The following is a 27,730-nucleotide window of genomic DNA, read 5'->3' on the forward strand; positions in this document are numbered from 1 at the left end:
CACATTTAGAACCAGAACGCGATACCAGAACATCGCTTATTATATACTGTATAATATCGGTCTCCTATATAAAAGCATCATCTTCGGAAAAACATGAAGATTTTCATTCTTCTACTCAGCGTCATCACCGTAGCTTGTAAGTAATTAATTCCATAGTAATACTATAGATAATCATTATCTTTTTATTTTTTTTATTTTTTTTATTTCCAGGCAAAAGACAATAAGAATATATACAAGAGGAATAAATTACCACCGACTAGTGCCTGAGGATGACTAAAAGAAAAACTAGTTTCTGTTATGAAGCTCTCCTCACTAGTCGGGGTTTACAAATATACAAAATAAAAATCAGATAAAATGGCAATATATGTTTAGATGCATTACTTAATAAAACAAAGAACCTAATAATAAAGAGTGTTTGTTTCCATGTGCAATTATAATATCCAGTCAATATGAAGTGTTAATGTATTTAAATAAACAACTTAATGTTATTATCAGATAGTCAAGCCTATGGAGATGGAGTTGCATATATTGTGAGAACTTCAATGTTACATAAGCAGAGAATAAGCAATATAGTCGAACGTGACAACAATGATCATGCTACAAAGTAACACAACAGTAAAATATAGTATCAAAATAATTGTCATATGCATGTATACAATACAATACTCAGAGAGAGAGAAAGAGAGAGAAGTGGGGAGGGAGAGAGAAGAAGAACGAAAAGAAGAAGAGGAAGAGAAAGAAGAGGAGGGGAAGGAGGATGGGGAACAAAGAGTTTAGAGAACTGGGGTAGAATGAAAAGAAAGAGAGGCAATAAAAGAGACGAAGCATGACGTACAAAAATGCAAATTCTACTACCATGAATACAGTTGATAACCTAACATACAGGAATAAACATTATGAACAGTACAAGAGCAAATAACTGCACAACAGTACGGTAATTAACAAAATGCATAACAAAGGGCACAATATTTAAGCTAAGAATATAAGGCTAAATACATGGCCATTTAGCCTGCACAGAGTGAGAAAAACAGAGAAAAGTAAGACGAATGAAGAAGGGGAAAGAGAGAGAAATTAGAGGTCTAAACGGAGACAAGACGAAAACAATACTCTGCATGTCTCATTAAAACGCATTTTCAATTGGAGGCATGGAGAATAAGTGTTCACGTAGAGCATTAAGGAAAGGAGTGACAGATACACCAAGGCAAAGATCTCTGATCTCTGAAGGGATAGATTCCCAGAATCTGGGGAAAGAAAAGAAACAAGAAAATTTCAGGGCATTACATCGTGCAAATTCATGGATGAAGAGTAACTTGTGAGAGTTCCGAGTTCTTGGCTTGGGTAAGATATGAGTAGGTATGTCGTAAGTTCTAAACAACGATTTTACAACAAAGGCGGTAGATAGGTAGACCAGTCTGTTATACAATGGTGGGAGTTCTAAGCTGTGTAATCTTTCATCATAAGATAGTGAATTTGCCCGATCATAAGGAAAGCAGAAACGTGTGAATCGACGTTGAACTGCTTCAAGAGAGGATATGTGGTTTTTTTTATGGGGTAGCCAGACTGGTATACCGTATTCAATTATAGGCCGACAAAGTGAACAGAACAAACGTTTCAAAATGAAAGGATTTCGTGAATTCACGATCCTGCGGATGAATCCTGACAGTTTGGAACATTTGGATACAACAAGATTCACATGCTTTGACCAAGTCAAATCATGCGAAAAGACCAAGCCAAGGTATTTGTAAGAATCAACAACATCGAGAGCATGGTTACCAGCAAAGTATTGAACTGTAACAACCTTTCGAGATCTAGTGATGTGCATTATCTTACATTTCAACGCATTCAGTTCCATGGAATTATTATTGCACCAGAGGATCTTAATAATCTATCAACCATTTTTAATAATTTAATTTATCTTATGCCAATTCGTCCAATTCGGTCCAATTGCCAACTCGTCTACTATCATTTGATCTACCATCAGTTGGTCCAATATCCACATGGTCTAATTGCCATTTCGTCCTCTCACTATTTTGTCTAATAACCGGTTGGCCCAATAGCCATTTAGTCCATATGCCATTTGGTCCAATTAGACTAAGTGTTAACTGGGCAAAATGAATGAAAATAAAACGAATATTACACCAACTGGTAATGAGACGAAATGGTCATAGACGTACTGGTGATTATACGAAGTGATGATTGGACCAAATGGTTATTGGACCAAATGATTGTTAGACGAAATGTTGATAGACGGAATGGCATTAGACTAAACGATGGTAGACCATGTGGTGAGTGGACGAGTTGGCAGTAGACGAATGGGCAGTTTACCAATAAAATTTCATAAATTGCTGAAATATGAATAGCAGTTGTCTTCTTTTTTTATTTTTCTTGATCATTTTCAAAAGCTCCAAAATAATACTGACGATCACGGGCGAATACAGGATTTTTCAAAGGGGGGGGGGCACATTTTCCCGAGGAAAAATTTGACAAGCAAAAAAAGGGGGGGTATCAACCAAAAATTAAGGACACACGAAAAAATTTGACATGCAAACAAAAGGCCTTCACTATCAAAAGGGAGGGGGCACACTTATCTGTTTTTACATTACATATATGAATTGTGCCTCTCAAAAGGGGGCACGGGCCGGTTGTGCCCCCCCCCCCCCCCACCCCCTGCATCCGCCAGTGCTGACGATAAACATATTGTATCACCCTGGATAATCTGGAACATCGAAAATAATAGTTCAGTAACAGTGCCCCCAAAACGATATGGTCTGCATGCTCACGATGATTTCTATACGAAAGCCTGTTTACTGGTTAGTGCCAATGAGGAACTTCTGCTAATCTCTATGTATACTGATTAGGATTTGTCTTCTAATCTGTTTTTCCTTGGCACTAATGGTCTGTTTATATATTATAAGTATTATTACCAAATAAAAACTAATCCACTTTAATTAAAGACTGTTTAAAGGGAAATTGAACCCCACGGAGCTCTAGTCAGTGAAAACTCTGCCACAAATCTAGATCAAAATTTTTCTATAAATACTCATATGGAAGTTCATAAATACAAAGGGTGATCATTATTAGTCTCAATTGTTTTTTCTTACGTATCTCCTTTTAGGAAAATCCGAACCATAAACAAATTAGTATACATGGGACTACAGATATTTTGTAACTTCAATTTAATAGAAAATTGTTTGTTTTGTAAAATTTTCCGTTGGATAATCTGAAGGCCATCATTATACATTTAAGTTGCGGTAAGGGTTTTTTAAAAAATGTCAGATTTGTGGTGCCGGACAAAGTGTATAATGCGACTGACTGTACAGTGTTCTGGGAACGATTTTTCAACTGGGAGTGCTGATGTAAATTTGACAAGCCAAAAAAAAAGGGGGGGGGGGAGGTCACTAAAAATGAAGGGTCATTTTAATCCCGAGAAACTTGACCAGTAAAAAAAAGTAATTTGCTACCAAATATAGGCCATTTTGTTATATTTCTTCATTTTTTATCATCTAGGCCTACCTTGAATTCCAGGGGGTACGGCCTATGGAGAATAATACACACAGCACCCCCACTCCCGCTTCCCAAGGCCATGGTAGTGCGACTGACCAGAGTTTTTGTGTCCACAAAAGAAACTCGAATTAAGTTGTTTCCCAAGTTTAAATGTCTGAATACTAAATAGGTTCATTATTGCGGACTGAAATAATCGCTAGAGGGTATTCATTTGTCTCGCAATCTACTATGGTCAACAAGGAAATTCGTGATCACTCTCGCAAAAAGTGTTCACTAGCTTACAAGTTCACGAGCTTTCGAGTGCCGCTGCAACTCTTTATCAAGTGACCAAACTTATCTGATAACGAAGTCTATTTATACCAAACCACAGGACCATACGCACGAACGCGGGTTTGGTATAAATATACTTCGTTATCAGATAATTTTCGTCACTTGCTAAAGAGTTGCAGCGGCACTCGAAAGCTCGTGAACTTGTAAGCTAGTGAACACTTTTTGCGAGATTGATCACGAATTTCGTAGAAAGCTAGTGAACACTTTTTGCGAGAGTGATCACGAATTTCCTTGTTGACCATAGTAGATTGCGAAACAAATGAATACCCTCTAGCGATTATTTAAATGTCTTATTTGAGACTTCGCAGATATTGAAATTATGGCATTTTGGCATGGGGTTGTGCAATCCAAACACAATTACAGAGGATATTGTTGTTGCAGAAGAAGGCCCTTAGAATAATTTGTCAAACTCAATTCAGAGCACACACGGATATCCTATTTTTCGAAAATAATAATATTCTTAAAGTGAATGATTTATACCTTTTCCAACTCGCCCAATTTATGTATAAACTAAGCAAAGATGATCTCCCCACAATTTTTTCAAATATGATCCGTAAAAATTCCTCCATACACGATTACCCAACGAGACAACGTAACTGTTATTACCTACCCCTCAACCCGTACTAGACTAGCAAAAAACTCTTTCGTCTTTTTTGGACCAGTGTAATGGAATTCTCTGCCCAACGACTTTAGAATCTCCAAGTATTAATGTTTTCAAACGTAAACTTAAAAAGATGTTAATTTGTCAATACTCCACAACAACAAGTCAAGCCAACATATAACTTAAATCAAAAGTATTAAAACCTTTAACCAACTACCAATAAATTTCTCCAATATTATATACATTTTTCTAAATAATGACACTACAATGCTCAATGACCTGTGCACCTGTCATGTTCCTCTTTTTATTTTCAGCTTTATTTGCACCACGCTTCTCTCCATCCCTCTTTCCTTTGTTTTTTTTTTCCTTATTATAATTTTATACTTCGAATTTATTCTTATTATTATTGTTGTCATTTAAATCACTTTCTCTTATTTTTTGTAGTCGCTTTATTTTGATTTGTTTTTTGTAAATTACGTGCTTTTACCGTTTCCATTATTGTACATAGCTTTGTTAATTAGTATTGAAACTAAGTTTGGGGACTTGCCTTTTATACAAGCATTGCTTTTCTTGGCAAGTCCCTCAATTAATTTATCTTCTTTATTTGTTATGAAATGTAATTGAACTGTCTTTATTGTTTTGAATATGTACAAATCTTGGTAAACGTGTTTTAATTTGAAAGGGTTACACTTCGTAATTCCGAAGGTTCGTAATTCCGAAGGTTCTTTATTCCGAAGGTTCGTAATTCCGAAACACGTAAATTGCCTATACCTCAATGTTCGTTAATCCGAAAACGTAAAAGGGTTCGTTAATCCGAACATCTGTAGCGTTATTCTGAAGGTTCGTTTTTCCGAAGGTTCGATAATCCGAAAACGAAATAAGGTTCGTTGTTCCGAAGGTTCGTTAATCCGAAAACGAAATAAGGTTCGTTGTTCCGAAGGTTCGTTAGTCCGAAAACGAAATAAGGTTCGTTAATCATTTTGTTTTCGGACTAACGAACCTTCGGAATTACGAACCTCATTTCGTTTTCGGATTAACGAACCTTCGGAATTACGAACCTCATTTCGTTTTCGGACTAACGAACCTTCGGAATTACGAACCTTATTTCGTTTTCGGATTAACGAACCTTCGGAATTACGAACCTTGGGAATTACGAACCTTCGGAAATACGAACCTTCGGAATAACCGAACCTTCGGAATAACGAAGCTTTGGAATTACGAATGTATGCGATTTGAAAGAACTATTAAAAAGAAAATCAGTCATTTTTTTACTATATCATTTTTGTGTAATGCAACTGGCCGAATTGGGGGGCGTCATGGCGTCCACAATATACAGCATACAACCATTCTGTATATGCATTGTTTAAAAGCCTCGGTTGTCAAGATAAATTGACATTTGACAGTATAAACTTGACAGAAAGATTTACCCCTGTAAAACTGACAGCACCAAGTATTAGAAAAGACACGTAAAAGTTTATAATGCGACTGACCGCGGAATTGCCCATTTACATTTTCATAAACGAATAGAAAATAATTGTATCGTGTACTTTTTTGTTTAAAGATATGCTGGTCATTAGAATAAAAAAGTGTTCGGAACTTTCTAAATATAAACGTTTAGTGTCGTGGCAAATATTATATCGAGATGTTAAACTTTATTCTTGGGGCAACTGCCCGCTGCGTACGGCCATGAAGCGGAATAATGGCTTTAGAACTTACTTTTAATGAATGGATTTTCAATAAATTAATCTGTATAAACTATTGGTAGAAGGAAAAGGAAGGAGTCTGATACTGAATATGCTTTTGTGTGATATTATTTTCAATGACACCTCGTGAATTGTGGTTACCTTATTTTACGTATACCATTCATACAGTCTTATACTTTACACACAAAATATCTTGAACTAGTAAAAACCGTTTGAAGAACGGTCGATTATTGAGGAATGGTATATTAACAAAGAGAAAATTACCCCGATAAGGATAAAAGAACATGGAATACACTCTAAATGCAAAGAGCTAATCTGGTCCCGAATCACACTCATCTCAGAGTGAGATGAGGGACTAGTCCTGATGGAATAATATTTCAATCTTTCAATAGTAATTTTTTTTATACCTCTTTTGAGGGAAAGTGTGCATCTTTTTTCCACTGTCTTGTAATAAAAAAAAAAAAAAAATCACGCTGGAAAGATTAAAATCTCATTCCATCAGGACTGGTCCGTCAGATCACTGTGAGAGGATTGTGATTAGGCACCATTTAGAGAGTATACAATTATTATTTTTCTTCACCAAAAAGAGAAAAATACTCAGAATTATGTATTTTCTTCTTTAAATCGATATTTCCTCAGGCTGCCTGTCACAGCAGCAACCAGGGCGGCGGTTCTGTATTTTGAAACCGCCCCCCCCCCCCTGTACCCAGGCACAGTGAGGAAAGACTTTTAAAGTCCGTGTGCACGATGGGATGTCAATAACTGTCTTGTGAGGTGATTGTGAACATGCACTGCTTACTGTTATAGTCTTATAATGGCAGGTTGTCGTCACTAGTAAATAACCAGCCATATTATTTCATATATTCGTAGAATAAATTCAAAATATCAATCCATGCACGATTCACTGTAAAAAAATGTGGTGTTAAAACTGACACCAGTTGGTGTTAATAGAGGACCACACCCTGAGGTGTTAACATTACACCCTAGAGATTGAAGATATCACCAAAGAGTGTAAATGTAACAACCAAAGGTGTTTTAATAACACCTATAGGTGTTAAACTTACACTGTCAATTTAACACCGGTGTAAAATAACTGGTGCACCTCTATGTACACCGGTTAACAACGCTGCTGTGTTCGTATTCTGGAATATGATATTGATTTCTGTCAACCACGAGTTTGTCTCTTGAAAGTGAAAATATGATGCCTTTTATAATACTAAAACCAATCTTACGATTGTTCATATACATGACACATTTTAAGAGTTAACATTTATCATGCATTGCATCGATTGGATTATTATACACTATACTATATATTCGTTATTACAAAATTTGAAGAGTAACCTCAACGAGGAAGTTCACCCTGACGAGAAATATATAGTTTTAATGAATTGTAAAATTTGAGAAAAATATTGATAAAGTTCTTGTGAATATTAATCTAATAATAAAAGGATTATGAGTTTTCATAACTCCAATTTGTGTTGCCATGTGCGAGCAGCTCCCCACTGTATCATAATTCCATGAATACCATTTTTTAAAATCCCACGAGGCCACGAAATCAAATACGGAAGTGCTGCTCGTCTGTGATGTTACAAAAAAAAATTGAAAATTCTTATCAAACTCTTTTATTCTTTGCCATTCATCAATAAATCTTTACCAATATTTTTCTCTCATTTTCTACTCTTACTAAAAACAACTTATCGTTAGGAACCCCCTTGTACAGAATATAATTTATTTTGTTCATATTTGCACTTTTGTGATATTAATTTCTGTCACCCAGCTGCGGCCACTGACCCTGAATGTAGCGGCTACGATCATGATACTTACGGGTGTTCCGGGGAATGTATCGCTACGGGTTCCTGTCCAGCTAGTAAATACCAGAGTAACCTCTGTCCTACACAAGCCAACGATATCAAATGCTGCTTTACAGGTAAAATCAATCGATTTTTATATAGGTATACCACCTAAAATAGGAGAAGTAAATTTAGGGGCGGTAGAACCCCGGGTAGAACGTATTTTCGTTTGGGAGTGGCAATGCAAAAAGGGCACTTATTTGTAAAAACGGATGCAAAAATAAATATATTTCACAATTAGATTATACGTAAACGTTTCTGTCTGAAGTAGCTGTGTGTTTTGTGGTAATTATGCCTTTTGAGAAAAAACCCTTTTTGAATGGATCTATGATTGATAAAATATATATTTAAGCTTTTTTCGGTTTGGGCAAAAGTTGACATTTAGAAGTTTTAAAACACGCTTGGTTGTGGATAACTGTTAATAGAACATCAAAGGATGTTCCTCTTATCTTAGTACAGTAATTCCCTTGAAATTATTTTAATTATTATGTTAATAGAAAGTGGCCGACGGCACTTTTATCACTAGATCATAAACTATATGCAGGGTGGATCTATAGCTTTCGCGGAAAGGGGGCCGGAAAAATATTTCCATCCACATTTTCCCCGATAGGCCGCTAAAGCTGATTTTTGTTTTTGTTAAGGGTTGCCCTATAGCGAAAGTCTTAAGTTTTAAATATTTCTTCTCATGAGGCCTAATATATATTGAGAGCGCAATGGAGGGATGAAATTGTTTGGATATTTCATTTATTTAGACATTAAAATTAAACATTCTGAGCAGTTTTTGTAATCATGAAAAATGTGCGTATGTACATGAAACGCGAAGCGTGAGCTGAATTTTGTTAAATATACTGACCTGAAAGACTTCTTTTAGTGACTCATGAATAGGACACATATCTCACCAATCGAATAATGAGAGTGCGAAGCTAATTTTTTTTAAATTCCGATCTGAAAACTGGACATTCTAAGCAATTTGGTAACCATGAACATGCATGATGGGTATGAACTGATGCGAACGCAAAGCACGAAACATTTTATTTGATTTTATTTTCTAACGTAAGATGTGGTACTTCAGAAAGGGTGCTTCATTTTGAGAAAAAGGCACATTTCATTTTGAAAAAAAAAGACAGCATTTTTTCTACGGGAATTTTGTTTATGTAGCTGGCCATAATTATGTTCAAACGGCTGTTTTCGACTCTTGAGGCATGGTTTGCAGTATATGGGGGACATAACCTTCAATTTGGAAACACAATATATAATATTTTCAGTTCGTATGACGAATCTACATGTATTTTCTTAACAGCGGATACTGATTCAGAGTGTGCTGAATACAACCACGCGACATATGGCCAGGTGGGAAAGTGCGTAGCCACTTCTCAGTGCCCTTTTAACAACTACATATCCAACCTGTGTCCATCCAAGGCAACCGATGTCAAGTGCTGCTTCAGCAAACCTTCAGGAACATGCGGCGGCGGAGGAGGAGGAGGGAGTAAGTATGCACTACATGATGAGACAGCCGGGGGGGGGGGGGCGTCCAGGAAATGAACATAAAAATACACGAAAATAACTATAAAAACGTTAGGTTTTCATTTCACCATATCACTATGAGAAGTTACCAGAAAACAGATTAACAATAATATTACCGCCTCTCGATCGAGCTTTAATTCTTAAAACGGTTGGCTCTCACTAAGCCGTGTTAAACCGGCGACGCATAATGTCGCAGCTACGACATTATGCGTTGGATAGTCATCGCATAATGTCACATGCAGTCAACGCATAATGTCGTAGCTCGAACTACGATCGAGTACTAACGCATAATGTCGCAAGTCTTCACGCATAATGTCGCATCGGTATTTTCTTCAGGACTCGAGTATACAGAGAAGATATAAAAATACGTTTTCTCTGAGTAATTTGTTCAAGCTCTGCCATCTGAACGTTTTTAATGGTGTGTTTGATGGGACAGGCGCTTATGGGGGGGGGGCAGTATCGAATTCATCATTCATTTTTTTTTTAATGATATGTGATCGTTGTTCATTACATTTACATAAAGAAATTATATTTCTTTTTGTTACTCGGAATGTACCATATGAATAATAATCTTAAAGCGATATACACATTTTCCTTGGGGAGAGGAGAGCATGTAAAAGTACAAAAATATAATTTATTAAAATGTCATGAACAACAATGAAATGTGAAGAAATTTGTATTTATTTTTCAGCTAGATGACTTTACTATCTTGCAAAATATGTTGAATAACTTGTAGGCCTATAGGGGCAGATGAATGATGATATGCGTATACTTGCGTTTCACTAGTCCACATACACAATGCAATTTTTAACGATATCTTATAATGAGAGCGCGAAGCGCGATCTCATTTTTTGGAAATATTTAGACCAAAGAAATGAGCATTCTTAGCAGTTTTTGGCAGTATAAAATATGCGAACGAGAATCGCGCTCTTAATTTTTAATATATTGATGGCACATTCCTTTTGAAATACGAAAAGTGATTTATTAAAATGCCATGAACAACAACGAAATGTAAAGAAACTTGTATTTAGTTTTCAGCTAGATGATTTTACTCTCTCGCAAAATAATGTTGAATTACTTGTAGGCCTATAGCGATACCTGCAGATGAATGGTGATATGCGTGTACTTGCGTTTCAATATTCTATACAATGTTTTTTTTGGAAATCCACCCCTCCTGACAATGAATTCGACACTGACCCCCTCCCCTGCATCCGTGACTGCCCCACCAAACACACATTTAAAACGTTCAGATGATAGAGCTTGGGCAAATTAATAAATGAAAACATATTTGTGTTATATTAACTCGAATCCTGAAGTGAATATCGCTGCGACCTTATGCGTTAAAGGACAAGTCCACCCCAACAAAAAGTGGATTTGAATAAAAAGAGAAAAATCCAACAAGCACAACACTTAAAATTTCATCAAAATCGGATGTAAAATAAGAAAGTTATGACATTTTAAAGTTTCGCTTAATTTCACAAAACAGTTATTTGCACGTCCTGGATGGTATGCAAATGAGGAGACTATGACGTCATCCACTCACTATTTCTTTTGTATTTTATTATATGAAATATGAAATATTCTAATTTTCTCCTCATTGTCCTGTGAAACAAAGTTTTATTTCGCCCTGAACATGTGGAATTACCATTGTTTAACATATCATGTCTCAGTCAAGTTGGTCTTTATTGTCAAATATTGTATAATTCAAACAATAAAAAACAAAATAAATTGTGAGTGATGGACATCATCGACTGACTCACCTAGCTGTGCATATCACTGTTTTGTGAAAAATAAGCGAAAATTTAAAATGTCATAACTTTCTTATTTTACATCAGATTTTGATGAAATTTTCAGCATTATGCTTGTCTGATTTTTCTCTATTGATTCAAATCAAGGTGGACTTGACCTTTAATACTTGCGACGTTATGCGTTCAGTATTTAGTACTTCAAGCTACGGCATTATGCGGTCAGTGTGACATTATGCGTTGGACGCTCTTGGCATAATGTCATTTCCTGCGACATAATATGCGTTGGTGTGATATTATGCGTTGGAGCGACATTTAACAAGCCTTCTATTCACTATCCAATAGTATTTTTAAATATTCGATGCTCGCATGTGAGTAACAATACAAGTTTAGTACGGCTTATTATAATCACTCGATCGGGTCGCGTTCGCGTTCGAAATCACTCGGGTCGCGTTCGAAATCACTCGGGGTTTTTTATTTTTGGCGATTTTTTTTTTATTTCGATGCGATTTTTTTTCTAACGGTGTCTTCAATGGGACAAACACGCTGGGCAAATAAAATGAAATTGAAATTCTAGTTTTGTTTTAACCACGAGGTTGAAGAGAAGATATCTATCCTCGTAAACATCGTCAGAGATAATACTGCGTCTTTCTCCCTGATTAATGCGACCTCTAAATAGCTAGCACCTCAAAAAAAATCTTGAAATATGTTCTGAACGATCACGCACTGTAACTAGATCTACGCCGATATTTTATATCCGATTTTTCCTTCAAGGGGCATGATCGAAGATTGGCAGGTGATCGCGCCGATTGTGGTAAAATCGGGTAAAATCGGGAGCCGATTTTAAAATCGGTTAATTAGAACAGGTACAATTACGATTTTAAAATTAATTTAAAATCGATTTCCAAAATCAATTTTAAAATCGATCTAAGATCAATTTTAGATCAGTTTTAGTATTAGTTTTTAAAAGCCCATTCACATTTTTACTGATGCTGACGAAAAGTTAGTTTGGTTGTCAGAGCATTATTTGTCCTGCGTCTAAATAACTATGTCCGATCGAAGGACCGTTTTAATTTCGGAAAGGTAGGAGAGACAGAGAGAGAGACTGATCCCCGTTCAGCTCAACGTATACGTTTGGCACGCGAGCACAAAGAAGATCAATTAAGCACATCAACTAATGCAATGTTTCGAGAATTTAGGTAGGGAATTTTTTAGGTCTCCAGTTACTTAAAACATGATATGGCGATTTTATCTATAAAATAAGACAAATTTTATGAGAAATGGACAATAGTTAAGAGCAGAATTTTTAAACGCCTATCGGAAAGATCGTCCTCAAAGCTCATTACGTATTAGACAGCTGGCAGCCGTCTGTTTTTTAACATTTTTATTTCTCCTCGTACACAGGGTGCGTTTATCCGCCACTTTTTTACCCTAGAATCATGATCTGAATCATGATTCAAATCATGATTCTACAGAATCACGATTGCGTTTAGTCGAAATTGAATATAATCATGATTAGAATCACAAACATGAAACACGAAAAAAGGGGCGTTTGGAAAGACGTTTCTGCAGAATCACGTACGAAAATGTTCGAATAAACGATATCGTGATTTGAATCATGATTCTATGACCTCACTGTTGTGTCGGGCTACTTTCGGTTTGACTCTTGCCTAGCTCAAGGCGCTGTATGTTCATGAATATGTACTACGCATGCATTTCTTGTCATGTTCAAGCGCTGTGTTGGTCATCGCATCGTCCACTACTTTTCATTTTTTGGTCATGTCTTCAATTTCAAGTTCTAGTAAATGAATTAACTGGACACACAATGATCTCAGTTGTTGAGTATACAGTATCAATACTAAGTTGGATCTACGCTGAAATTCACTTCAGAACACCATTTTGGATAAACTAACAAGATGAATAGAAGCATATGGACCGGTACCTATATGATAGAAGTAAACAAAATGAGGTATAGACTGAATTCTGGAAGCAAACGATTTTTCGAGAGCCGAAACACGTGCGAAAAACTTCCTCTGTCAAACTGCGCACTAGTGATGCGCACTGGAATGGTCCGAATCTGAGGAGAAACAGCATTGGAATGAAGGTCGTCTAAACGCTGATTCTGTGATATTGTGATTCATGTTTGTGTTTTGAATCATGATTCAAATCATGATTCAAATCATGATTCTGGCTTGAGGTCGCATAAACGCAGCCACAGACGGCTCGCTATGGTGCAACCATCATTACGGGGTTAACAATGCAAAATCCCCCAGACAGCGCTCATCGATTTTTGTCTTTATTTCATAAAAATATATGGAAAGAACTGTATCAAATAAATATTATTATTCCGTTTTGTCCTAAAATGCACCAAAAAAAGAGAAAATAAACTTAAAAGGGGAAAAACAGTAACTAATTGCTTCGGCTGTCGCGCAACTTCACTTCCCCGTTTTATTGGAACTTAATGCATAAACATATGGCCATTGAGTCCCTGTACAGATCGAGCTAGAACTTCGGTCTCTGTATTGGTGAGTGGAGCTAATGGAGTTTAGCGGAACAACGAACATTACAGACTGGAGACCGAAGCTTTTGGTCTAACTGCGTATATATGCATTAAACCACGGACGGCTGGCTATGCATACCGCTGAATAAAATACTTTCGGACGAGCTGCAGACTGACTGGCACTGTAACGTGGGATCTAACTCGGCTGGACTCACGTTACCTTGCTCCATGCTACCGATGCACACCGTGTCCGACCGTGGCCGGGTCCCGCCTAATTGGGGCCATTGCATGCAGGCATACATGTCCGTACATGGGAATGACGATGTAATATCGATGTGGCAGATATGGCAAGTTCCGACTCGGAGTCCTCGTATAAAAACAGTAGAAGTCTGGATGTATTCTAGGATAGTTGAGCCACATGGCTGATTTGCTTGTTTGTTATGTTAAGCAGTAGGCGAGTGCCTTTTTTTTAAGGCACTTGCCGGCTTAAAACGAAACTAGAATTTGAATTTCATTTTATTTTCCCAGCGTGCTTGTCCCATTGAAGACACCGTTAGAAAAAAAAATCGCATCGAAATAAAAAAAAATCGCCAAAAATCCAAAACCCGAGTGATTTCGAACGCGACCCGAGTGATTTCGAACGCGAACGCGACCCGAGTGATTATAACAAGCCTTTAGGACTACGCGGTTTGCAGATTTTATTTTAATTTTCTTTCTTTATTTATTCGGTATAAAACACAAATACATGCAGGGACCTGGGAACGATTTTTTCAGTGGGGGTGCTGAAATCTCTCCTCAAAGGCGGGGGGGGGGGGACAGACACAATTGAGTTTCCATAATTACACACACACACACAAACATATATATATATATACATATATATGACAGTCACTTCTTAGCTTTCTTCTTGTAAAAGAACATGAATATATAATTAGATAATTCGAGCGCTAAGCGCGAGCTATTTTTTGTGGAAATTTCATGTATTTTGTCCTGAAAATTGAACATTTTGAGCAATTTTTGTGGTCCAAGATGCGTATGTAATAAATAATAATTGTGAGCGCGAAGCGCGAGCTGAAAATTTTGACATTCCGACCTAAATGCTGGACATTCTAAGCACGTTTTGTAATTATGAACAGGATAGGTATATAACTATATAATTTATGCGAGCGCGAAGCGCGAGCGGAAACAAAATTGAGATTTCAGACAAAAAAAACCCTGAGAGATTCTAAGCACTTTTCTAATCATGATGAGGATAGCTATAAAACTATACAATTGCTGCGAGCGCGAAGCGCGAGCGGAAATAAAAATGAGATTTCAAACCTAAAAACGAGACATCTTTTGCACTTTTCTAATCATGAACAGGATAGGTATATAACTATACAATTGATGCGAGCGCAAAGCGCGAGCGGAAACAAAATTGAGATTTCAGACCTGAAAACGGGACATTCTATTCATGTTTTGTAAATCAAGAAAATTATGGGTAATTGGATATATTCTTAAATTAAAAAAAATAATGTGAGCGCGAAGCGCGAGCAGAAAATTTTTGATATTCAGATCTGAAACTCCACACTGAATGTAAAATGGTTTGAACAGATAAAGAAAACTCAACGAACATAAGAATAAATATTTGATCAAAATCAGACAAGGAATCTCACAGTTATTGCATTTCAAAGATTAGTATTATTCCAGAGAAACAGTTTTAGACATGTCATCATTAATATTCAATGAGCAAAATGATGATGTCATATCCCCACTTGTTCTTTTGTATTTTATTATGTAAAATTAGGTTTATTCAATATTTTCCTTTCAAGAACCAGAACAGTTGAATTGACAACTGATTTAGTCCATTAGATATTCTTTGCTGCAACTTATTTCATTATAAGAGAGACATAATCATTCACTCTGGTATGAAAAAAATGAAACAATTTTGATTCCATGTAGTAATACAAGAAACAGGATAGTGGGGATGTGACAGCATCAGTCCATCTATTACATATTCATGACGACATGCATATCACCATTTTCATAAAATATTGCTAAACTTTAGAATTAAATAACTTAACTAATCGTTATCAGATTTTGATAAAATTTATTTATTTTGATAAAATGTATATGATATAAATATTTTCAGCCCGGAGTACCCCCCCCCCCCCCATCAAGCTGCGTATCTGAATAAACATGCATGCGCGTGTTTAGAGTTAGACCTAGTATCTGGGCATTCCAAACACATTTTTTTACTATAAAAATCAATAATGCGAGCGCGAAGCGCGAGCAGAAAATATTTGATATTCCGATCTGAAAGAGGGTGAATTTAAACACTATTTCAAGTAATGTGTCGGAAAATTCTGAGGGGGGGGGGGGGCGGGGGTTCTACAAAACGTCGTTCATTTTCATTACATTTCTGTCATTTATCATACCTACCACTAGATTTCCAGGAGGTGCGCTGCTTATGGAAAATAAAACACGCAGCACCCCCAAATTTTGGGGGTGCTTCACCCCCAGCATCCCTGGTTCCCAGCCCCCAGGGCCATGGGGCAGGGCGAAAAAGACTGTGAAATTTGATTTCTATTGTCTGACTTGTAATTTTTGTGTACAATACACGGGCGGTCGGGCGCGCGCTCACTTGATTCGACATAAAACCTGGAAGTTTCAAGTCCAACCCATAGAGATATATACTAATCTCTATGGTCCAACCACACCCATGTCCCTCCCTGCTATCGAAGAGTGTGTTGGTTACCACGTATTGCGCGCGACCACGTCTGTATCGGAGTGCTGCCCCGCTGGAGCTTGATTGAGTCGCGTTATGGGAGGGATGTTATTGGAATATGTGAAAGACTATGTAAATGATTTGCGATTGTCGGATGTGATAATTATGTACATTATAACATATTTAAAAAAATACAGAGGGAACCTGATTTCGTGGGGGTGCTGCCTATGGAAAATAATACATGCAGCACCCCCATGATAATTTCTGGGGGTGCTTCAGCACCCCCAGCACCCCCGCTTGTCAGGTCCCTGAATACATGATACAAAGGTCCAAGGACCAAAATGAACACGTTTACTAAAAAATACAACATAATAGTAAATAAAATTAACAATAACAACCAAAAACAGACTACTATATCCGGAAGGTTATAAAATATGACAAAGGAAATAAGCGGCAAACAAAAAATTTGGTTCAGATAGATATCAATCATCACAAACAGTCATTATCAGCGAAATGGGTTTGTGGCTAAACTAACATTTGAATAACTATTGAACTCATTATAATTCTGACATGTTATAGATTGTGAACTAATACAACTTTAGTTTAGAGCAGCGGCGTCTGCCTAGCTGAAAGGGTTACCAATTTCCATCTTCATAGCAATGTAGTATGTATATGCTTCTTATGAACTGTGTGTCTGGCTGGTCAATGGTGATGGGTGTGGCCAGGAGGGACATGGAAAGTATCCCCAAACTAGGCTAGCCTAGAGCTGAAGTCAAGAGGTATACCTCATGGAATCTGGGATATTGTCTAGCGTATCAGGACATCTACCCCCTGGACATCCACCCCGGACATCCACCCCCTTAGGACAAGTACCCTCCAGAACAAGTACCCCCTAGGACATCTACCCCCGGACATCTACTCCCCCGACATCCACCCCCGGACATCTACCCCTCGGACATCCACCCCCGGACATCTACCCCCCGGACATCCACCCCCGGACATCTATCGTCAGGGTCATTGAAAAAATAATGCCAGTCCTTTTTTATGGTGGGAGTAGCCGCCAGACGCAACAAAAGAATGTATGAATCTGACTTTGTAGACTGGCCTACTGAAAAAGTCAAATTGAAATGTGTTATCCCCAGGTCTTCAGACCCGTTTGGAACGGATATTTTGTTCGTGATGAATCCCCGATGCACCAAAACTTCAATGGATACAGAAAGGGGCTAGTTGGTGGTGGTTTGGTTGGGTGGGGTTGGGGATGGAGTTGGTGGAGGAGTGATTGAGGATGAAGGGGGGAAGAACACATGGCCTAGGCTAGCTTGGGGAGGGGTCCGTAATGACAGAAGCAAAACAAAAACAAAGGTCGTCATAGAAGCATCTTCTGGTGCAATGCTCAATCCCGCCGATGATTTATGTGCTAATTTGCATATGTTAATTGTTATACGAGACTACTATAGTAGCCCCCCCCCCCTGCATCAAAAAAAGTGGATTACGACAATCCGGCAACCATGGCAACTGTTTGCTGTCCCATTTGTTAAAACCCATGAACATGATGGAGATTGAAGAAATTGAAAGAGTTACAGATCCTTTACACCTCCCTGGTTGCACATTACAGGTAGATGAGGTATTTTCGCTTCCACTTCGCATATACGCTTTCAGGAACATTGAGAATCTATCGAAAATGTCCGAGAATCACATTGGACAGATTAGAGGTCATTGTCGAAGGTTGGTGGACAAGGACAGCACACCGTCTTAAAGGGATGGTCCGGCCTGAAAATATTTATATCTACATAAATAAGAGTAAAATTCACAGAGCAAAATGTTGAAAATTTCATCAAAATCGGATAACAAATAACGAAGTTATTGAATTTTAAAGTTTATCAATATTTTGTGAAAACAGTTTTATTAGCACATCGTCATGAATATTCATTAGGTGAGCTGATGATGTCACATCCCCACTTTCCTTTTTCTTATGTTATTACATGAAATCATAAATGTTTCATTTTTTCATTCATGTGAAAATGATGTGTCTTCATATGATGAAATAAGTTGCGGCAATAAATAACTAATGTACTTAATTAGTTGTCAATCCATATGTTTTAGTTCTTGGTAGAAAAATTTTGAATGAAGCTAATTTCATACAATAAAATTAAGAACAAGTGGAGATATGACCCATGACATAATCAGCCCACCTAATGAATATTCATAAAGACATGCATGCCTATAACTGTTTCACCGGAATAATGCAAATCTTTAAAATTCAATAAATTTGTTATTTGATTTTTTATTAAAAGCGTTCTGTGGCGCAGTGTCAAAACTCCCAATTATTCCCACCTCATTTGTAACGGGTAACATTGTCACAGCATAAGGGGGGGGGGGGTGCAGGTCTGCAAGAATACCAGAAACATTGTCTTCCCATGCATGGGAAACAACTTCCTGATGATAGCTCAGAAATTCAGGGGCCGAGGAACAAGGGGGGGGGGTAGGACTAGACCCCTCAACAAACACTTTTTTTATGAATTTGTACAAAACAATGCATTTATAACATGTTTAGCCCCCCCCCCCCCACTTTGTTATCTTAAAGATGAATGCCCGGAGTTGGAACGATTTCAATAAAAGTTTGTACAGAATCCAATAAAATTATCACACAAGTGTCTGTATACTGTATCAATAAAAAAAATGTGCAAAATAAATTCTGAAAGATATTTCGTAATTGCTGAGATATTATCAAAATAAGCATGGAATCCCATCAAATTATTGTCGGGTCTTTTTTTTAATCAACAATAATAGTACTGTCTCACTGATACGTGCTTAACTGTGTTGGCGATAGGCTTGGGTGTGATTGTTTTTCAGCTCATAGAGATTTCGTAATTTCACAAAATTCATACTGTACCAGAGCTAGATCTATGGTCGTACAATAACATTGGTTTTACAGACTTTCTCATGAAATCATTGTTTACTGCAAATACTTTCATTTATCTTTAAGGCGCTGTCCCACTGACGTTTGACTGCGTATATGAATTGTGCACAATGGCCCGTATTCTGAAGTCAGGTTTAAATTAGACCACGGTCTAACTCTGTACTAAAATTATGGGAAGCCACGAAATCAAAAATTCTGTTTATATTGTATATTTGTTATGTTTAGTAATTTTTTTCCTTTTGCTTTCATAATGAATAAAAATACTTCAAAATACTTAAGTTATCATTCCCTGACAATTATGAACAATTTGAGTGTCATTTGAGTTAATAAACTGAATGTTTACTGTAGGGATTTATGCTCCAATTGGCTCTCCATACTTAAACCACAACTTTAAACCAGGGTTTAATTTAAACTCGAGTTCAGAATACGGGCCAATTGGTTTATATTCGTTACACATCCGCAATATTCTTGAAACATGCTTGTTGGGGGAAATAGCCCGCTCCCATTGTCGTGCGGTCCTTTACGAAAACCACGATTGGCTTTGATTCGTAACAGATCGTGGAAATTTTTGAACCATTCAAAAAATGTTCTACCATCAATACGATTGCCAAGACTACGGAGCCCCTAAGGTGACATGTCATTATTTTTTTTTCGTAAGTCGTTCCCTCGACTTACTAATACTAACTCGTTACCACGACTTATAACTCGTTCCCTCGACTTATAACTCGTTCCCTCGACTTCATCTCGTTCCCTTGACTTACTAACTCGTTCCCACGACTTACTAACTCGTTTCCTCGACTTGTAAGTTTGTAACTCGTTCCCACGACTTACTAACTCGTTCCCTCGACTTGAATGCGCAGCAGACCGGCAGGAAGTTGGTTGGATATTCAGGTTCGATATTCAAACACCTGTGAAGCTGGACCAATATTCGATATTCGATATTCAAAAATTAAGGGTTTTGAAAGCTAACTAGGGGGTTTAACATGTGCAGCAAGTCTCGGGCAACCATAAAAACACTAGCTTGCCCAAGTACGAGGACATTTAGGGGACAAACGTCAGTGAATAAAAGGGCATGACATTTTTATTTTTTGATTTTTTTTTTCGAGGGGCCCCCAGGGATATCCCGACGGCCTAGCCGGGGTAACCAGGTATCCTATCTTGTAGAACTTGACTCGGTCAACAAGATTAACATTAGCTTGACCCGGCGCATGCACATTTAGGGGGCTCAAAACAAAATTAACAAAATTAACGGAATAAAGGGTTATTTCAAGCATGGGGAACCACGGTCCTGACTTTTCCCCCATCCCTTGGTGCCGCCACTGGCGCGCCAGTGGGTAGAGTAAAAAAACAACAACAAGGAAAGAGAGAATACAAAATAGAAGAGAGAGAAGCGAAAGGGAGAGATAGGAAAGAAAAGGAGGGGGAACGGGAGAGAAAGAGAAGGGAGAACGGAGGGGTCATATCATCAATTATGCGTGATATGAACAAAGAAAGGGGGCACACCATGGCGCATGCAGCAAAAATTTGCTTAATAACAAGTCTCGAGCGAGTGAGAAAAAAAAATGGTATGCAAAAAATGACATCATATCTTTCATCTTTCTTTCCTTTTATCATTTCTTTTTTTGTTCTCGGTTGTATAACCTTTTTTTTTTGGGGGGGGGGGGCAGTGCTATGCACATCGGGTCCGTGGCAATGACGGGACCAGGGTTTTAACCTAGGAGGAGGCAAAATAACATTTTGGGCCGAAGGGTGACACACATTTTTTTAAAAACAGAGCGAGAAGTGCGAGCTAATTTTATTTCAAATGTAGTCCCTACTGACTTGAAAAGGGACCTGTTAAGGACTAGCTGTTTGCATTAATTGGTCCATGAAGATGATATCTCACCAAATAAATAATGCGAGCGCGAAGCGCGAGCCGAAAAGTTTTGATATCCGGGGATGATACCTGGACGTTCTAAGCACTTATTGTAATCATGAACTGAATGGCTATCTAATTCGCTGAAAATATCTCATTTATGAAAACGCAGGATATGTATCTCGCTAAAACAAATAATGAAAACTCTAATAACATTGGATTTTTAAGCCCCATGTGAACAGATAATTTACTTATCTCAATTATGAGTAACTGCGAGCGCGTAGCGCGAGCGACATTTTGAATATTATACAATGACCTCAAAGATTTATGTTAGTGACCAAAATTGTTGGGAGCTAAATGCTAACGGTGAATGGATGAGAACATTTTCAAAATTTAAAGAACAAAAAACGTTTACTAAACATTTTTTTTCTTCAAAATTTCGGGGGGGGGGGGACTCACTGGGGCCTCCTCCTTTGGTGCCTCCACTGGTCTGGGGCGGGGCCCCCGGAACCTCGTGATATTTTTAAACATATTGCAGATGGTCATTTTAAAAAATCAAATTGCGGGTAAATACACTACATATTATATTAAGTTCAACGCAGTTGCGGATAATAAACGAAATATGTTGAGGCAGCACAACATAGCAAATGTGGAAAAATTAGTAAAAGTCGCCAGCGAGTGAAGCGAGCCAGAAAATTTTGGCCTTTTAAAATGATTTTGAAATTAAATTCTAATTATGTTATAGTCGCTTTGGAAATTTAGCCGATCAGTCAATCAATCAATCAATAGTTTTGAAATTAGTCACGCGATATCGTCTTAAAGAGACATTTTAGTTCATGAAACGTTTATATTGTAGGGGTATAACTCCTTGTTGATTAATTGAATTGAAGGCTACACATGCAAAAGAAAATGCCTCCTGAGAATCATTCGAAGATTAGAGGAGCTTTATACTCATATTTTATGTTTTGACAATACGTTTTCTATCGATATACGCCCCCATCTTTTTTCCAAGAAATGACAATCTACAACAGACGGCTAAAGATATTCATTCGACTCAACCCATTCTCATTTTCTTTTTTATTTTGTAAGCTGATTACAAAAAAGAGTATGTATAATGATTAGACTGATTCTAGAAACAAAGAATGGGCAACCACTAAACATATTTTGTGCGAATAAAAGAAAAATACATGTATCACTCAGCTTTCGGAACTATTTTAGTGGCGGAGGAATTAGGACTGAGTATAATAGATGAATAAGATCTGCTCATGAGAAGCTTTACCGAGTTGCCCCCTAAATGTGCATGCACCGGGTCAAGCTAGTGTATCTGGTTGCCCGAGTCGAGTTCTACAAGTTAGGATACGTGGTTACCCCGGCTAGGCCGTCGAGATATCCCTGGGGGCTCCTCGAAAAAAAAATCAAAAAATAAAAATGTCATGCCAAAAATGTCATTTTATTCACTGACGTTTGTCCCCTAAATGTCCTCGTACTTGGGCAAGCCAGTGTTTTTATGGTTGCCCGAGACTTGCTGCATCTGTTAAACCCCCTAGTTAGCTTTCAAAATCCTTAATTTTCGAATATCGAATATTGGTCCAGCTTCACAGGTGTTTGAATATCGAACCTGAATATCCAACCAACTTCCTGCCGGTCTGCTGTGCATTCAAGTCGAGGGAACGAGTTAGTAAGTCGTGGGAAAGAGTTACAAACTTACAAATCGAGGGAACGAGTTAGTAAGTCGTGGGAACGAGTTACAAACTTACAAGTCGAGGGAACGAGTTAGTAAGTCGTGGGAACGAGTTAGTAAGTCGAGGGAACGAGTTATAAGTCGAGGGAACGAGTTATAAGTCGTGGTAACGACTTAGTAAGTCGAGGGAACGAGTTAGTAAGTCGAGGGAACGACTTACGAAAAAAAAACAAATGACATGTCACCTTAGGTGTTCCGTACAAGATTGATCAGATATGATCTGAGAAGTTCACTACGATTATCCCACGATTAAGAACGACGTTGGATCATGTAGCAAATCGTGACAGTGGGAACTAGGTCTTTAGCTGATATCCCCACACGTTCGCAATAATCGGCAAATGCACGTTCTTTTTTCATTCCCAGGATTCTCGAGCAGCACAAAAGTTGGGTTGCGGATGAGCACCCGCCTATACAAACGCAATTCTTGTTCTATGAGCTAGTGTCAGCAACTGGCGGGGTATTGCGGCTCTGCAGCCGCTGCGGAGTGGGACAGTGCGTAAAGATACAGTGACACAGTCACTTATGCTTAGGTCACACGGCCACTTACGGTAGCTGCGGATGCTTACGGATAAAAATCCGTAAGGATCCGTATTATCCGTAAGCATCCGTGTCCATCCGTAACTCAATCCGCAGGATCTGCACACATTCGTGGGGATTATGAAAAACACAAATTTTGCTGCGGACGGAATGAACTTAAGCATCCGCAGAATATACGTTATCCATACGTAAAATACGCAACTCATTTGCGTAAACCCATCCGAACAGTACGTTAGATACGTAACTGATCCGCACACTTAATTATCATTAAGTATTATAAAAGTTTTAATATATTCAAATTAATAACTTTTTTACAAGTCTATGGCTTGTTAACATTCTAGATTTTTTTCACCATGATTCACAATTTCCAATCAGGCAATCTGAAAACATTATTTTTTCATCATCATGACACGGTATCACACTCACATTTCTGAACGATATCTCGTATCTTATACACCAATCACCTTCTTTGAATAATGTTTCGCATTGCGGATACTACCGAAACAGATATTCGTTCTAACTTTCTTGGTTATTATTCTGTCGAATGGAAAAAAGAATGTTTGCAAAAAACCCTTTAAAAAAATAATAATAATCCGCATTTATAGCGCTTAACACATCGGAACGACGTCCCTAAGCGCTTTACAGATATATTATTACCCCGGTCATCGGATCCTTGCATGCCCGCATACACTGTATGCACATTCTCAACTCCCTGGGTAGCATTCCAAGAAGAGGTCCAAGACTCAATTGCTAGGCATACTACATATGTAGGCTTTCACATCCTACCGGGTACCCATTTAACACCTGGGTGGAGAGTAGAAAATTGTGGATTGACGCCTTGCCAAAGGACGCTAGACCATGGTGGGATTTAAACACACGACCCTCTGATTACAAGGCGAAAGTAACAACCGCTACACCACGGCGCTTCCACTTTTATTTCATTTTATATTTATCGTTTTCATCTTTTCAAAAGAAATTAAAATGTTTGCATGAGAACGCGTTATGAACAAGCAACAAAATAAGTTTATTGTTCATCTTGATGGGTCGATGCACATCGAGCTAATTAAATTTGTTTTCTATATTTTGTTTGCTATACAAGTCATGTATAATATTGTTGGAAGATATTACATGCACTTTGCATTAGATTATATGATTTGAGGAGAAATATTTAATAAAGCCTTCCTTTGAAAAAAAAAACCAGTCTGTATATCTCCAAGCAGTCTGTAAATATATTAAAGCACATTATGGCCTAAACGTTTATTAAAAAAAACCCAAAGTATTCTAGCTCTCAGACTTGATGAAATGCTACTGAAACAAGTTCCGATCCACGTGGGTTTATACGCGGATGGTGCGGACGCCGACATGCGCAAACACGAGCGTAACTTATCCGTATCGTCCGTAAGTCATCCGTAAAATCCGTAAGTCATCCGTTACATAAGTCGTCCGTTACATGTGTCAGCGGGTTAGCAGCGGATTGGCTCATCCGCAGGTTTACCCGTTACTTCCGTATTTCATACGTAACATCCATAACTAATCTGTATTGTCCGCAGAATATAGGCAAATTTTGCTCAAATTTTCGTTATTGAGGGTAAAAATTACGCATTTGTGTAATCCAAATAAACGCAGGCATCCGTAGGTCCGTAACATGGCCGTGTGACCTAAGCATTATCGCCCTGTTCAATCTATCTACAACCGAACCTCCCGGCCGAACCTTTAACTTTGAAATGGTAGGGTCGGCAAGCCCGGACCGGTGGATGCCTGATGGGACAAGTATGGGGATAACACAATTTTGGGAAGCTGTAAAGGGTGGAGGAAAATACAACAAATAATTTGTCAGTTTCGTCATTTTGTTATTTTCGACATTTTGATAATTCTGTCATTTGTCGATCAGTTTTCATTTTCTCGTTCTGCCATTCGGTTATTCCGTCACTTCGTCGTTTTGTCATTTTCTTCCTTACGTCATTTCGTTGTTCCATTACCTAACAGTTTCCAAAAGAAATCAATGGTTATTTTCGTCACTTTGATAATTTCGTCGGGTAGATATGATCAAAATTATTGCATGACCGTCAAGTTGGGTATATATGCAATTTTTTTGCTAAAAGTTGTAGTGTAGGGCGTCTACTTCAAGAATTCGACGGGTGCCATTTTTTTAATTGACGTCATAGGCCATGCCCACTTTTTTACATACCTCTTAAATATGACTGTCATATTTTACGAAATAAACATGTCATGTTGGTATCAAATTAAAGCTAATGAAAAATCAAATGCAAATATATGGATCACTGGGCATTTAAATCACATTTCTGTCAGTTAAAGGCCATTTAAGGTCATGAAAAGTCAAATTGCATTACAAATGTAAGTAAATACATACAAGACGAAAAATATCATGTTTTAAATACAAATAAGTTAGGAATTATGTGCATTTTTGCTGAAAGTTAAGTTTAGGGTACGCATATTAAGAATCCGATGGGTGCGACCTTGGCATCTTGAGGAATTTTATTTATGCGAGTCATAAACCACACAAACTTTTTTACATTCCTCTTAATTGTTAAATTTCTATTGAGCGGAATAAGCATATCGTGTTTGATATCAAATTATATCCATATCTATATATTTCATACACGTTATGAATTTACAAATTTCATAATTCATAATTCATATTCATAAAATGAATAATAAAGTTATGACGCTATATAGACATCTTCATTCTACTTGTGTGTAGGGGGTGGGTGGGTGTGTGAGGGTTTGTGTGGTGTGTATGTATGTAACGTTTTTTTATAATCGCTTATTGTCATATTTTATTCTTCATGTAATAGCTCGACAGGAGTTGGCCTGTGAAATATTGACCCACTCAAGAGTAAACCTCTTAGATAATACTGGTTACCTCAACCCTGACGGATGGGATGATGGGGCAGACGCAAGATCAAACATCGTAGATACCTGTAATGGTGACAGTGCTAAAAGATCATCGTAAGTTCATATCTACATTGGTTGCTTATATTTTGTTTTTCTCTTTTCTCTTTCAATTTCTCCGCCTTTAATCATAAAACATGGCATGGAAAATGATCAGGGGAGCGCACCGCCAATATACAGACAAGGTCGAAGATGTCAACTGTTGACCATAGGCGTCCGACTAGGGAGGGGGCATGAGACCCCCCCCCCCCCCACTATAAACACCAACACCAAAAAAAAGGGTGGTGCCAAATAGGCCTTGCTCCCTCCCCCAGTATTTCGGTTGGTATCCACATAATAATTTTCCGTTATATCTAATCTAACAATACTTTCTAAAAGCCTGTCTTCACTTTTGGTATCCATAAATAACCTTTGACCTTGGTCATGTGATCTGAAACTCAAGAAGGATGTTCAGTGATACTTGATTACCCTTATGTCCAAGTTTCATGAAATAAAGTCTATATACTTTCTATGTTATGATGATACTTCAAAAACTTTACCTTGGTCAAGATTTCAATGTTGACGACGCCGTAGCCGCCGTCAGAAAAGGGGTGCACGCCTATAATAGTCTCGCTCTGCTATGCCCATATGCAGGCGAGACAAAAATCGCTCGCGCTCCGCGCTCACATCATTTAAAAAAAATTCTTATGTAACTGAAATGTATTTAAGCTTCATCTTTTATGGCTCTTCGAGCGTATCGGGGAAAACATTCATGAACGAAACAAAATTCCACCCCATCCTCAAAATTAGACAATGCTTGATCGATCCCTGCTTAAAAATATTCCTTTTTAAGCCTGACTATCAACCACTTTCTGGTCGCGCTTCACGATTGCACTATTGAGATACTTACAATCTCTCTATTGTCAATGATTGTGTCAAACAATGCTTAAACTTCAGCTTGCAGTGCACTTCGCGTTTGAATCATTAATTTTTGTTTAGTTAGAAACAGCGAAGGTAGAGGGTCAGGGGCGGATTCAGCTTTCGTTAATCGGGGGGGGGGGGGGCGAAATGTCCCCGATCGGCCGCTCAAAGTTGATTTTTGCTTTGAAGGGGTAGTCCTAACAGTCACTTCTTAGCTTTATTCTCATAAAAGAACGTATATCTTATAAGCCCAGTTTAAATAGTGCGAGCGCGATGCGCGAGCTAATTTTTTTTTTTTTTCATGTATTTTGTTCCGAAAATTCATCATTCTGGGCAATGTCTGTGATCTTGATCGAACGTATGTAACTATACACAACAAAAAAGTAAGTCCCCCCTT

At 37.9% G+C, this 27,730-nt stretch overlaps 1 protein-coding gene across 1 annotated transcript; it reads left to right on the forward strand.

Annotated features, from left to right (window-relative positions):
• On the forward strand, positions 1 to 26,494 carry LOC129271908 (uncharacterized). Its single transcript, XM_054909163.2, has 4 exons — positions 1 to 136; positions 7,919 to 8,068; positions 9,292 to 9,477; positions 26,337 to 26,494. The coding sequence occupies exons 1-4, from the start codon at positions 94 to 96 to the stop codon at positions 26,492 to 26,494; spliced, it is 537 nt and encodes a 178-aa protein (XP_054765138.2). The 5' UTR covers positions 1 to 93.
• Positions 26,495 to 27,730: the final 1,236 nt, after the last annotated feature.

The sequence above is a fragment of the Lytechinus pictus genome, chromosome 2 (assembly GCF_037042905.1).
Source record: "Lytechinus pictus isolate F3 Inbred chromosome 2, Lp3.0, whole genome shotgun sequence".
Lineage (NCBI taxonomy): Eukaryota > Metazoa > Echinodermata > Echinoidea > Temnopleuroida > Toxopneustidae > Lytechinus > Lytechinus pictus.